General features: G+C 48.6%; 1 protein-coding gene across 1 annotated transcript in view; it reads left to right on the top strand.

The window, feature by feature from the left end:
* Positions 1–8,835, top strand: part of LOC144139686 (uncharacterized) — a 44,133-nt gene extending 35,298 nt beyond the window's left edge. The window contains exon 6 of the mRNA XM_077671974.1: positions 7,538–8,835. Coding sequence (XP_077528100.1) covers positions 7,538–8,774 — 1,237 coding nt within the window. The 3' untranslated portion in view covers positions 8,775–8,835. The remainder of the gene's footprint in view (positions 1–7,537) is intronic.
* The last annotated feature ends 4,417 nt before the right edge of the window (positions 8,836–13,252 follow it).

The following is a 13,252-nucleotide window of genomic DNA, read 5'->3' on the forward strand; positions in this document are numbered from 1 at the left end:
TAGCTGGTTCTCCCACTGCTCCAGTGTTGGGTTTCGTAGGGGGTTAACGATGGTGATTTCCGCGGCACTCCTAGACCATATGGTAGAGAGTGTTGGGTGTGGGGCAGTGTTGACAAGTCAGTGTGTATGTTGTTGGGTAGATGGCATGGAGTAGTGTTCCGGGGGTGTAGGCGTTAGTTTGCAGCTGTCTGAGGGTAATGGCGGCCTCTCTGGTCATCTTGGGGTGTGGTGGGGGGTAAATGCGGTCTATCGGTTAGAGTCGACAAAGAATCACACGCGCTCGTGCCAGAGCTAATGCCAAACGCTCTGTAAACCTGAACCTAATATGGGCATCTTAGGAAAAATTACGTTGAAATTGGCTTCTAAGATAACTCCCATTATAATTAGTTCACAATGACGTTTTGAACGTCACTGAACACCCGTATGTTGTTAATACATGACCGTATTCAGAACCGCGTATAGTTAAGAACGCAGCTGTAGCTATTGTTTAATCGAAACTAGCCGGAAACAATATATAGGAATTAATTTAGAATTAATGGTAAGAAAGCTTTATGTATGTGTCTTTATCGATCAGTATAGTGAGTCGGCATACATAACTCAATATAGTTATTCACCACTACAGCTTCGCTTCTCTTCTAGGCTTCACAGAAGTGAAGGGACTCTGAATCTTAGTTCTTGCATTTTTATGCCTTATGATCCTCCCGGCTCTAACTTACGTAACGAGACTAGGGGCCTTTTATTTAATTTGAAGACATCTCTAATGTTATTTATTTGCTCGAAAATACATGAGCCCAAACTATAGAAAACGAGACGCGGAAACATAACTGAAATTCCGCCTTTCGTTCATCTGTAGACCTGTCTGCCCAATCCCCAACTGTGCACTTACAGAGCAAATGATTTCACGCGCCCGTTTTCACGCGCACGTTTACGAACGAATACCCCTCAGGGCAAATACATGTCATGCAAAATTACCGGTGTTATCGTCGGCGGCGAAATTGTTTTGGCATTCTGGACGTTGTGGTCGTTTCTGAGCCCTGTTCTCACTGAAAACAGGTACTAAATGTAGTTCATTTCATGTTTTCGATGCTGAAGACTACTTTGCGCTTCCGACGCCTTTTGGGTGAAATACGTGTCTGGGGATGAAAATTGGGGGAAAAGTATACACGGAGGCAGGTTAGGCGGGCAGAAAGGAAGAAAGCGAAAAAAAAAAAAAACGGGGGTCTATAAGGATAGGTAAAGACTACTAAGAAAAATTTTACCGGAACACTCAACGCGTGCGTTGCATTTTACACGCGAGCTGGTTGCTAGAGAAGAAGTACCTATTTAAGCAAGTGGAAGCAACACTATGAGGCTTGAGAAAGTATACCGAAAGACTGCAGCACTCATAACCAGAATGCCAAAGCATCTATTCAACCCCAAGTTAAGGGAAAGTTCACCTTGACTTCATCTATAATTACGCATATGTGCAGTCAGTAACCCCAGCTAACACTGAAGTGATCATTACCTTTGTGCAGTGATTTGTAAAGCTTTTGTTACACCATTCGAATATTAGAATGTTCGAATATTTGGTAGTACCAATGATAGCTGCCATGCTTCTGACAGAAATACCTTATGTTGAAGGACGCAGGTTCGATTCCCGCCCCGGCGGCTGCTTTTCTGATGGAGGCGAAAGCAAAAACGCCCGTGTGTACGAGATTTCGGCGCATGTTAAAGATATCCCCAGGTGGTTAAAATTAATCCGGAGCCCTCCACTACGGCGCGCCTCGTCGCCTGCGTTGCGTCGGCGGGTTAAACTCTACAATCAAATCAACGTTCTGCTGAAGTTCATATATAAGACGCACAGCAATTAGGATCATTGAAAAATCCCAATTACTAGAATTTTCTTTTTCTGCTCCCAAAGATTTTTACGGGCGCACACCCTTCGTACATGCTTCACGAAAAAAGTGAGCCGGGTATTCTAAAGCATTGTTGTTGTGGAACACCATTATTTCCGAGAAAAATCGTTTGGATAAAAGTGTTTAGGGTTAGAAAATAAGTATTTTTGGGGCAGAATTCATCGTAACGGTCGGAATTTCAAGGCTAGAGGAAATATAAGCAGAAAAAAAGTTCTCTCTCAGCGCTTGGCGCCCCCTAGCTGTCGCACGAGGGGCATGTTCAAGTTTTGTCACGTAGGGGGTGCACTGGTCCACCGAGGGCAAGGCGGTGCCCCGGATTAAGTATTCGCCTCACCGAGCCATTTCAAAACATGCCACCGAATGTGCCCCGAAGTATTATTTAGTGGCGCCGCGTTTCTGCCTGCAGAAATCAAATGCACGGTAGGAATACGGCCTACTCGCATACACTTAGCCTTTTTTCTTGCTTTTTCGCTCCACCTTTGCACCTTAACTGCACGGTCACGTTTGCACAGTGCAAGGCCACTTCTCCTGGAAAAATCTACGCCAGTCGGTGGAAAAATGAGTGGGGGACAGACAAAAGAAACGAACAAATAAAACAAAGATTTTTCTGAAGTAATCGGGAACACCTTGTGACGACGGGAGAGTGTAAGTGCGGCCTTGCACATTGATAAGGCTATGTTACAGTGCTGCACATATAAGGATAAAAGCGGAACTCTGGTGGAAGCTACCGCTCCAACAGTTTGTTGATTGATTGATTGATTGATTGGTTGATTGATTGGTTGATTGATTGGTTGATTGATTGATTGATTGGTTGGTTGGTTGATTGATTGATTGATTGATTGATTGATTGATTGATTGATTGATTGATTGATTGATTGATTGATTGATTGATTGATTGATTGATTGATTGATTGATTGATTGATTGAACTAGAGGCTCAGCTACAATTCCCAGTCAAGTTTCTTGGCGGTGGCTTAGGTCAGCGACCACCAATCGCAGAGACAAGATTCTGTGACGTCATAGATGTCGATCACCGATGTCGACCACATTAAAAAGTGGCGGTCATACCGTATGTACATGCGCTGTGGCATCGCCTTAAAGGGCTATACTGAAGCGCTCTTAAAACCGGGCAAAACTCTACTTTTTACAATTATTACATTGGTCACTTTATGCCACTAAAGTTTTTTTCGTCATTTTTAGCTTGCGGACAGCGGTATTCGTCATTAAAGTTGGCCCTACGCCCCGCCCACCGCTCCCTGCCGCATCGCCGGAAGAGCGAGAAACTGAACGGCAGCGACCGGAAGTAGCGTCATATTCGGAAGACGGCCAGCGACGTGCGCCGCCGCTTCGCTGTGCTCCAGTTTTCTGGACGAAGTTCCGAATTAAGCAGGCGTGTAATCTGAACTTTATTGTTCATCATTGTTTAGAATTGCTTCCGCGTCGATTTTCAACCGTAATGCCTCTGTGTGATTCCCTAAAGCGACTCCTAGGTACTAGATATTTCCTATCCGAGCGCTCGTGGCTACTACATTGCCTTCACGAGTAGTCGGGGGGCCGGCCGTGTCGTCGGGTGCTCTGTGCTTCATACAGGAAGCGACGGGCTCAAACAAATACGGAGGTACCCAAAGTTCCTGATCCATTATTATAAGAGAATTAGAAAATTTGTGGGACGACAGCGCTCTGGCCTTTCGTTTTCCCGATCAACGTTGTGGACTGTGACGACAGCTTAGATGAATAGCTAGATTTTAAGAAGAAATCAAGCAAGCTGAAAGCATGAAGCGTTTTCTGCGCGCGGAAGCGCTCCGCACACTCGCCGGTCGTGCATGCCCGTACGGCGCACGAAACGGCTCGCACCACACATGTCGCAGCAGCGACCACCCTTCGCTGCCGTCCAGAATCAAGGCCGTCGCGAAAAGCAAGGTAAACGTGCAAGAGAGGATGATAGTGTGGTGAAAAATTGTGCTAGGGATTGTCATCCAAGGTGATTTCGAAAGGGGTGATCGAATTTGTATCGCGATGCAGAGCGCCGACCGGTCGCGGAGGCTCGTCGACGGCAGCAAACGAACCCTGCCCGAACACGAGACGCGGCGAGAGGCCGATGGATGGCGTTACCTGCGCGCAAGAATGAGCACAGCACCGATCGCTAGAATGACTATCAACGTAGGAATAAGGTTCCACATGCGAGAAAAGGGATGATAGCGTGGTGAAAAACTGTGGTAAGGATAGTCATTCGCAGTTGTAGAGATAGCGGCGACCAACTAGCTCCCTTGGTGCTAAGCCTAAAGTTCCCAACATCAGCGGCGATCCGGGCAACCTGAGCCGGCTGGAGCTGTTGGTTGTTGTTGTTTCACGTCTTTATTTCACTTTAATTGCCCCTGGGGGGGGGGGGGGGGGGCTGCTGTAAAATGGAAAAGAAAAGGAAAAACCCTTACGGGGAAGGCTTTCTAAAGCTCGTCGGGGACCAGCGTGCTGCGCTTGGGTTCCTCTACCTTTTGGGGGGCGACCAACGTTCGGCTCCGCTATTCTAAAACATGCGTATGTACAGCAATGCCACGTTCCGCTGACCGGCCGAGCAGCGACCCGGCACCAGCACCTCTGCGCGACGCGGCGACCGGCGGCGGCCGCGCTGCCTGTGCGCATCGCAGGCCGCTGCACAGAGCTTGTTGCCGCCTGTCCAAATGTAAAAAAGAAGTTCCACGTTCGAGGATGGGGATGATGGTGGGTTGAAAAATTGTGCTAGGAATTGTGACTAGCTCTGGTAGTGAAAGCGGCCAACCAATATCTGCGCAACTTCCCTGCACCCGAGAAACAAGTCGGCCATGAGTCGTCGGGGGTGAACCCCTTTCTAAAGCTCGCCGCCAACGAACCTGTTGCGTTTATACTTCCCTCAGGCTCTCCTATTCTAAGGAATGATTGTGGGAGCCCTCCATTCACCAGAGGACCTTCTAGCCCCTATCTGAACGGGAACAGAATGAGACCTTCAGGCCGAGCGGTCCCCGCAGCGCCGGTACTTCCGAATATGACGTCATCTGCCACCAGCCAATCGCGAAAGGCAGCCAGGGCTCTCACCGCGCCCGCGGGCAGGGGTCGTTTGTTTTGGCGAAAAAAGATGGTTTTGGTGTATTTACACATAAAATAAACATGTTTTTCGAATTCAGCGTCAGGAAAACCATACTGTAGTGCCCCCAGCAAATTTGTTTTGAAAAGCTTTTCACCAGTCCTTTAATTAAGAAGGCGGCTGACAGATTCGGGGTTAAGGTGGTTTTCTCTGCCAGGAATAAGCTAGGTAGACTATGCAGCACGGTGAGCAACAGGCTCGATTCACGAGGCAGTGTTTCCACACGTAGTTGTTTGATTAAACGCAGACTCCAGTTTGTTCGGTGTGTGACCAATGTTATGTACTGCATTCCTATGTCCTGTGGCCGGGTGTACGTCGGCCAGACCGGCCGCTGCCCCAATGTACGCTTGAGGGAGCATCATTCCTCCTTGAAAGGAAGGCCTTACACACACCTGGCGCTGCACTGTTCAGACTGCGGTTGTAAGCCATGCTTCACAGACACGCAAGGGGTTTTTAAACACAGAGACCATTCTACCAGGGAAATTGCTGAAGCCTTCCATATCCGGGTTAGGGGTTCTGATTGTATAAGTCACCCGTCGCTGAGTATCCTAGATAAAGAAGTGCAACTTCTTAAGGAGAGGGGGTAGAGGATGAGGAAAAAAAAAAAGAGAAGGAAATGGGGTCGGTTGTCCTCGGGGGTACCGCCGTACGCATGTGCGACGGTCACACGTGCTTGATTGTTGAGTCTTGGTATGGTATATATGTGTTTTCGATTTTAATAAATCTTTCAGTTAATAGTAAGCGCTGGTGTCGTTTCCCTTTCGCGTCCCTGGGTCTGTTTGCGCTTAATTTTCACTCATGAAAGCTGTATAGCTTTCCTTTGTAGCCGTTCGGCTGCATTGAGGTGGATGTCAAACTTTCCTTTGCAGAAAGTTACTCCACCTTGGGTACTTCCCCTAAATCTAGTCGGTTAACACCTGTCCTTCCCTTCGAGTTGTTGATCAATTCGCTCTCGCGCTACAAACGGCTACCCTCCTGGTTAGCTCAGTTGGTAGAGCGACTTTTCCGGTAAAGTTTCTGCGAAAGCTGTACAGCTTTCTTTTGTAGCCATACGCTGCATTGAGGTGGATGTCAAACTTTCCTTTGCAGAAACTTACTCCATCTTGGGGATTTCCACTAAATCTGGTCGATGAGACCCTTTGTACCGCCTTGCTTTCTGCTAACAGTGCTGCAGGTGTCTGCGTTTTTCAAGTCAGAGAGGACATCTTCATCTTTCTTCCACATAGTGTCAACTGAAGATGTTGGAACTTGGTTCCAGTTTCCTTAGCAGACTGGCTGGGAGTAATCTGCTTCATTTCGCTGACCTGGACAGAAGCGTCAATTGTAAACACTGACGGCGCACACAGGATCTGCATTTTGTGGAGCATGATGACGAAAACATAGACGTGGTTGGAGTTAACCCAAATTGCAAATGAATGAGAGTGCTCCAATTTTACGCAATGGGAGTTCTGACAGGCTGAGTAAGTCACTGGTCTTATAAGCTTCAAGGTGCGTTCTTAGCGTTGTTTAGGGGAACGACGCTTTGTCCCGAGGTCAAGTGGGGGTTGCCGTACCTGCTGTGTTTTGCATTCGTTGCATTTTACATATTTAGAAGGCACAACCGGAACAGCTAATGTAGACTCTTGTGGGATTGGTCAGGGCCTGTCTGTCGGTTAGAATATCTTCAGGTACACCAAAATTACGCCCCGCGCAGAACCATGCGTATACGTGTGATGCCCACTAATCTTATATTTTAAAGGGACCATGCAACGCTGTTCATAAACGCTTTAACTCTTTAACTCGTTCCGTCGCGTCTGGAAGCAATGTCAAAGCTACAGTTATCGCCAGCCCGGAAGGGGCACTGCTTGATTTGCTCGTCTCAGCAGATGCGCCATTCGTTTCTGCATGCTTTTGTGGCATTTTTAAAAGTGTCTGTCGTATGCGTTTATTGCTGCAAGTGAAAGAAAGCCGACCAATAACCGCTACACCACTGTAATGACGTAATTCTAGCACTCCAAGAACGCCAAGACCGGGGAAGAGTGAAAATGTTCTTGAAAAGGTTTCTAAGTTATGTAATCGGCATATATCAGTGGTTTGAATGGAAAGCGCTTAAACTTTGACTAGTAAACAAGGACGAGAAAAACTACAACACAGGACGAAGCGCAATCCCGCTTCGTCCTGTGTTGTAGTTTTTCTCGTCCTTGTTTACTAGTCAAAGTTTAAGCGCTTTCCATTCAAGCTATGCATAACCAACTAGCTCCAAAAGATGCCCTATATCAGTGGTCTTTGACTGAGGTACGTTGTGACCCCTTATTCTAAGTACTGAGCGTGCTTGCTTGTCGTCTACGTTCTAAAGGCATTTAAAATCTAAAGAAAGGTCGATAAAGTGTTGCGGGGTCCCTTTAAGTGTTCGTCACCAGCCCTCTTAGCAGCCTGCTGAATTGTTAGTTACAGATATGTCTCAGCCATTAGCAAATTGCAATGAATGAAGGACATCTGGTTCCGAGTGTTTAATCTTCGTCCTCTCGTTTGCCTACTCGAGGCAGGCCCCCCGGCATTGTCCAACGCAGCAAGCTCGGCGTCGCCAGCCTGAACAGCCGCGAGCGCTTCCCGCTGATGGACTCCGAGTGGATCTCCCTGAACCAGTTCATCGAGCGCTGCGACTGGAAGCTCCTGTTCAGCCTCAACGCCCACCGCCTTGAAGACGTCGAGCCCTCCTCGCCCGTGTTCGGTCGCTGGGATCTCCGAGATGCCGCGCTTCTGATGCGTTTCAGCGAGCGCCACAACCTTACCTCGCGGCTCATGTGGCAGCTGGGAGAAGCGTGCGCCGACGACTGGCCCGGTCCCGGGCCGAGCCCGTACGCGCTCGCCTTGGAGTACGAAGCCCTGCGCGATCTGGTCGCCTTCTACCCCGCACCTCTGGTGGGTCCCGGCGTTTCGACCGTGCGGAAACCGGGGCTTAGCTACCTGGAACGCTTCGTCAAGGGTCGCGGCAGGTTCGTGGACGTCGTTTCGCTCAGGCACGTCCTTCACGAAGCGTCCAACGTCACCGTCAAGGACTTGGTGGAGTTGGCCACCATGGAGCGCTTCGACTCGCAGCTTCAGGCCCTCCAAGCCCTGGTTGAAACCGCTGCCCCTCGGATTACAAGAATTTGGCTAACGTCCCTTGCGACTACGGATGGTCTCGTTGAAGGTGTCTCTGGTACCTTCGCTTCCATGCTGTCCTGGACTGAGGCGTTCGGCATGGCGGCTAAGAGGGGCGTCGCCGCGGTGTTGCACGCTTCCATGCTGGGTACCACGGCCGAGTCGATGATCGTAGCCAAAAATGAAGCCGGAGACGATGCCAAGCCAATGGTGACCTACTGGGCCATGCTGCTCTTTGCGAAGCATCTGGGCCAGAAGGTCCTCAGCTTCGACGGGCCGCGACTCAAAGACCCGGCTACTCGTATCTACGTCCACTGCGCGCGCAACTTCCCGGGCGGGTTGGCCTTCTACGGTGTTCGCCTCGCAGACACGGAGGCACGGCTGAAGAAGGCCGGTTCTCGAAAGCTATGGGAGCGACAGCTTCGCTGGGTCCTCACACCGGCTTCGGGCATTGGCGGCTCTGGCGTGAACCTTAATGGACGAAGTTTATCCTGGTCAGGAAGCGGCGAAAGTAACCCTCCAGACCCCGCAGCGGAGGAACTTGAATACACCATCATCAGTTTACCGGCTTGGTCAATGGGACTATTCGTGTTCCCCGATGTCAAGGCGAAGGCCTGTTACAATGGCACCAATTCTTAAATTGTTTTTTTTTGTATGGTTTTCAATTACAAAGAAAAGTCTAAGTACATAAGCTGTTTAACGTAACATTCGTGTAAATGCGTTCTACGTGTTTCGAATTGAATTTTAAGCGCTATGAACACCGTTGTAAAGAGTTAAACACCTGCACGGTGAATATACGTGCGAACTGTATTAACGGACATTCTGTGGTGCAATCCAACTGAATTAAAAATCTATCAGAAACGTGTTTGAACTACGGGAACGTACATGCGCGGCCGTTATGTTTCGCTCTATACACTCCAAATACGGAAAAATTCAGCTGCTGTTTTTTTTTTCCTTTTGAGATTTCGATAGGGAAAGTGCAGTGCACGCGCTCTCGGATACTTAGATTTGAAGCGTGTGGTTTTACCCTCACCTTGGGTACAGGGTAATCTTTAACAAACAGCGTGAGTTCTCTCGCCGTTTCCTTAGTGAAACGTGCGTATATATGGAATTATGCAAACACAGAAGTCATATGGGGTATTACGCATCCAGACATAATTCTTGTGTATAGGTCTTAATTATAGCGCGAAATACGGCACCATACATTTTTCGTATGTTTTCCGTAGACTCCGCATATATGGATTTCGAAGAGGCCATGGTTTGGCGTTTGTAGCAGTCGCACAGAGCTAAAACCGGTGTAAATTTATCGAACGTAATACCATACTCTATCATGTATTGCGGACACACATCCCTGTTTTTATTCGGGCGCCCTGTCAGCAAAGGGGAAAATTTCATAATCTCATAATTCCGTTTATAAGGTAAATTTCCGGAGTGTTTCGGCATTTTATGACAACTGTGAATGCACATTTTTAATAAAAAAGATGACCCAGGGAATCGTTTCTCTAAATTCAATTTTTATTTTGACATTGCACTGTTGCGTTGTCGATACGAAGCGGGAATGTCGATGGTGCCTTCTTGGCTGGAAGGAGTGGTCCATTCATGTCGAGGTTCTGGAAGAATTGGCCGAGAACTTCGGGGTTTCCATGGGCATTGCCGACTGGACATGGCAGGGCGGATGCGCCATGGAAACCTCGGGGCTCAGGACTGCCTCGGTGGAGGAATATGGGGCATTCTGAAAATTGTGAAAAACGTCAATGTGACATTCCGCGGAGCAGTCGGTGACAAATTAATATAGATGTTCACGCTACATTTCCAAATTTCGCCGTACATTTCCGCACAGCGAAACGCAGCGCACAATTGTCCGGGTTACTTTGTTTTCAGCAATCCCTTCGCTGAAGTTTTACCGTTTTTTAACAGATTTGTTTGCACATGCCCGAGAACTGCGGACTGAGCGAGTTTCACGTGTGCGCGCTTCCTCTATTGCAATCGCCGTTTTGCTAGAAAAAATGTCCTTCAAATGGTTTGGAACATTGTTTTGGAACTTGCCTCCTATGAATACTTCGAGTTCCTTTATTGAACATTAACATTTGGTGATAGCTGCGAATAAAATAGCAATGACACAATCCGTAGCAACATCCGTAGGAACATTGTGCGGAAACTGGAACATTGTTTTCGGACTTGCCCCCATGGATACTTCGAGTTCCTTTATTGAGCATTAATATTTGGTGATAGCTGCGAATAAAATAGCAATGAAACAATCCGTAGCAACACCCGTAGGAACATTGTGCGGAGACTGGAACATTGTTTTCGGACTTGCCCCCCCATAAAGACTTCCTTTGTTCTGCCCTCCTCACGACAAAACCTACCGTCGCCCACGTTTGAGGGACGTTAATCAAAACCAGGCGTATTTTGGCTGACCACCTGCACATGTTGGTCATGTCTCCGCTAGAAATTGTGTAAGAGGTCTAAAGGCTTTTGGTGAGTGTTGTTGTTAGTGGCTAACAGGGAAGAGTTACAAGGCAACGTTATTCAAGGGGGCTTTTTCTGCGTTGCTCTTTACCACTGTGATGTCACTTCACCTGCCACTGGCACTGCTGTGGTGCTTTGTGAATGTCTACAGATGCTTGAAGTATAAACATGCATTCAGTCGCTTTTGGGGTGTGCCGGCCTGTGAATGACGAGTTTAGAAAGAGCAAGTAGCACGTTACTCTGAAATGCGAGGGATCGCACCGTAACAGAATCCTGTGGTACGGCTTCACCGCAGTGCGCTCAATTCTCAAATTTGTGCAGTCAGCAAAGGAATTTTGGGAAATGACGACGTCGAGAATTATTCCCTCTGCACTTTGGCATCACGCAATGCAAGCAGGATGTGTGGCACTGCGCTAGCTGCCACAACGCAGACCACATTTTTCAATCAAATGGTATTCACGTTTGTGTCATTCGCCGAACTTGCTTTGTTGGAGATATGAATGGGACATTTAAGAGCATTCTGGCTGCACGAGATTGCCTTAAGAGGGTGGCTGTAGACATGAAAGGCTTTTTAAGGGAAACTTTCTGCGTCTCGCTGATGGCGCATATCGCGCCGAAAACGCATAGCAGGAAAGCGAACTTTCTCTGCTGATGATGCGATCACGGGTGAAGTGAAAAAAAAAAAAAAAAAAACGCTTCTCATGGTCGGAATTGTACCTGGGTCTCTCGCGTTATGAAGCCGACGTCTATCCGACTGTGCCATTCCGACAGGCTCAAATCTTTTGATTTCCGGGGGGGGGGGGGGGCGGAGGGGGGGGGGGCGGTACATGGACGCACAAAATTAGATCGAAAAATCGTCGTTCGTGTAACGACGACGATGGTTGTACGCGAAGCTTTCTTCGTGCGAAATCAAACGGAGAAGTGTCAAAGTTAAATACACTGCGATAGAAATTCCAAACTGCATGCTAGACAATGTCAAAGCACAACGAGTCAAAGTCTAGAGCGTCTGCGAGGGAAAATCCAAACTCAGACGACAACGGAGGAATCCCTCAAAGCTTCGCTCAACCATCGTCGCCGCTGGACGGTGGGGTGTATGTTTCTTGGTGCGCTGTACCTATACAGCGCAAGAACGACCTAGTTAAAGAGACGTCGAACGCAATTCTACTGAAATTCGAAAATAGAAGCACAGGCAATGTCAAAGGAACGAAAGCGAAAGTGCAGTTGTAACTTTGGGTGCACCGAACACAAGTTTCAGGCATCTGTAATAAGTCGAATGTTCGTAACGCCCAGAGCGCGCTCACGCAGGGAGTTGTGTATACGCAGCCTTTGTGTGTGTGAGAGAGAGAGAATAAACTTTATTTAATGCGAGGAGTCAATCGGGTGGTTTCCTCAGTTCAGGACCCCGTTGGAGTGTCCAGCCGCCTCAGCCCGGTGGATCAGCCGAAGCTGCTCTTCGAGGCTAGAGCTGGCCAGCACTTCCTCCCACTGCTCAATCGAGGGATTAGATGTCGGGGAAAGTGAGGGGTTAAGCTGGCACTCCCACACCATGTGATATTGTTGAAATGCTTTCAAGATAAGGGAAGTTTCAGAAAAAGTCACGCCCTTCGGATTTTTCAAGAAAGTAGTGTAGTGTTGCTTACTGGAGCTGTTTTCTGTGAATACTTAAACGAGCTAATATCTCCTCGTTTGTGTTATTAAAATTACTAAGTGCTGAAGCTTTCTTATGTAAAAGGCGTCGAGGGCTATAAATAGAAAATAACGTTGGGTTAGGTTCTGAGTCATCCCCAGCAAGATAATAGTGTCGCGCCTGCTTATATACACACACCTGGAGGAAGCCATGGTCACGGCTTCCCAAGACGGCGCCCTGGACTAAGGGTGCTCAGGAAAATAAAGTTGACTCGTTACAGCTCTCTTCACCTCACGACTCACATACTCCCTTCCTTACTTATCGCTTACAAAAGCGGAACTCGACAAATTGGAAGCCTTGCAGCGCAGGGTATACAGAGCAGCACTTCTCCTTCCACCCAACACCTCTACCTTCCGCCTCCTTTCAACTGGGACATTTAACACAATCCCCGAGCTCCTCGAAGCCCACCGCCTTAGCCAACTTGCTCGTCTATCCACAACTCCCACAGGTTCGATCGTCCTGCAACAACTCAACCTCACTGCTCCAGGCCCCCCCGCCCACCTTCACCCCCTACCCCTATCTCACCGTGAAAACCTCGAAATCCTCCCCCTTCCCCGTCACATGCATCCTAACCACCACGCAGCCCGACGAAGGGCCCGCGCCTTGGCACACTTACGCCTATTCCCCCCATCTCCTGACTCCGTTTACGTAGACGCCGCGGAATATAGACACCGACCTGCTTTTGCGGCTGCTATTATCACAGAAGACAGACCGATCCCAGCAGCGGCAGCCACCATCCGCACAGCCCACCCCCACGAGGCCGAGGAAGCGGCAATAGCTCTGGCCATAACACACCAACCACCCCCATCTCACATATTCTCCGATTCTAAGACGGACGTACGAAATTTCGCGCGGGGACACATCTCCTTCCCTGCTCGCCAAATTCTCCTATCCCGCCCTCCTCCCAACAAAATCATAATCCTGCACTGGACCCCCGGCCACGTGGGCTTTGGCGGTGCGG

The sequence above is a fragment of the Haemaphysalis longicornis genome, unplaced genomic scaffold (assembly GCF_048455015.1).
Source record: "Haemaphysalis longicornis isolate Haplotype H1 unplaced genomic scaffold, Haemaphysalis longicornis Haplotype H1 scaffold_5, whole genome shotgun sequence".
NCBI classification, from domain to species: domain Eukaryota; kingdom Metazoa; phylum Arthropoda; class Arachnida; order Ixodida; family Ixodidae; genus Haemaphysalis; species Haemaphysalis longicornis.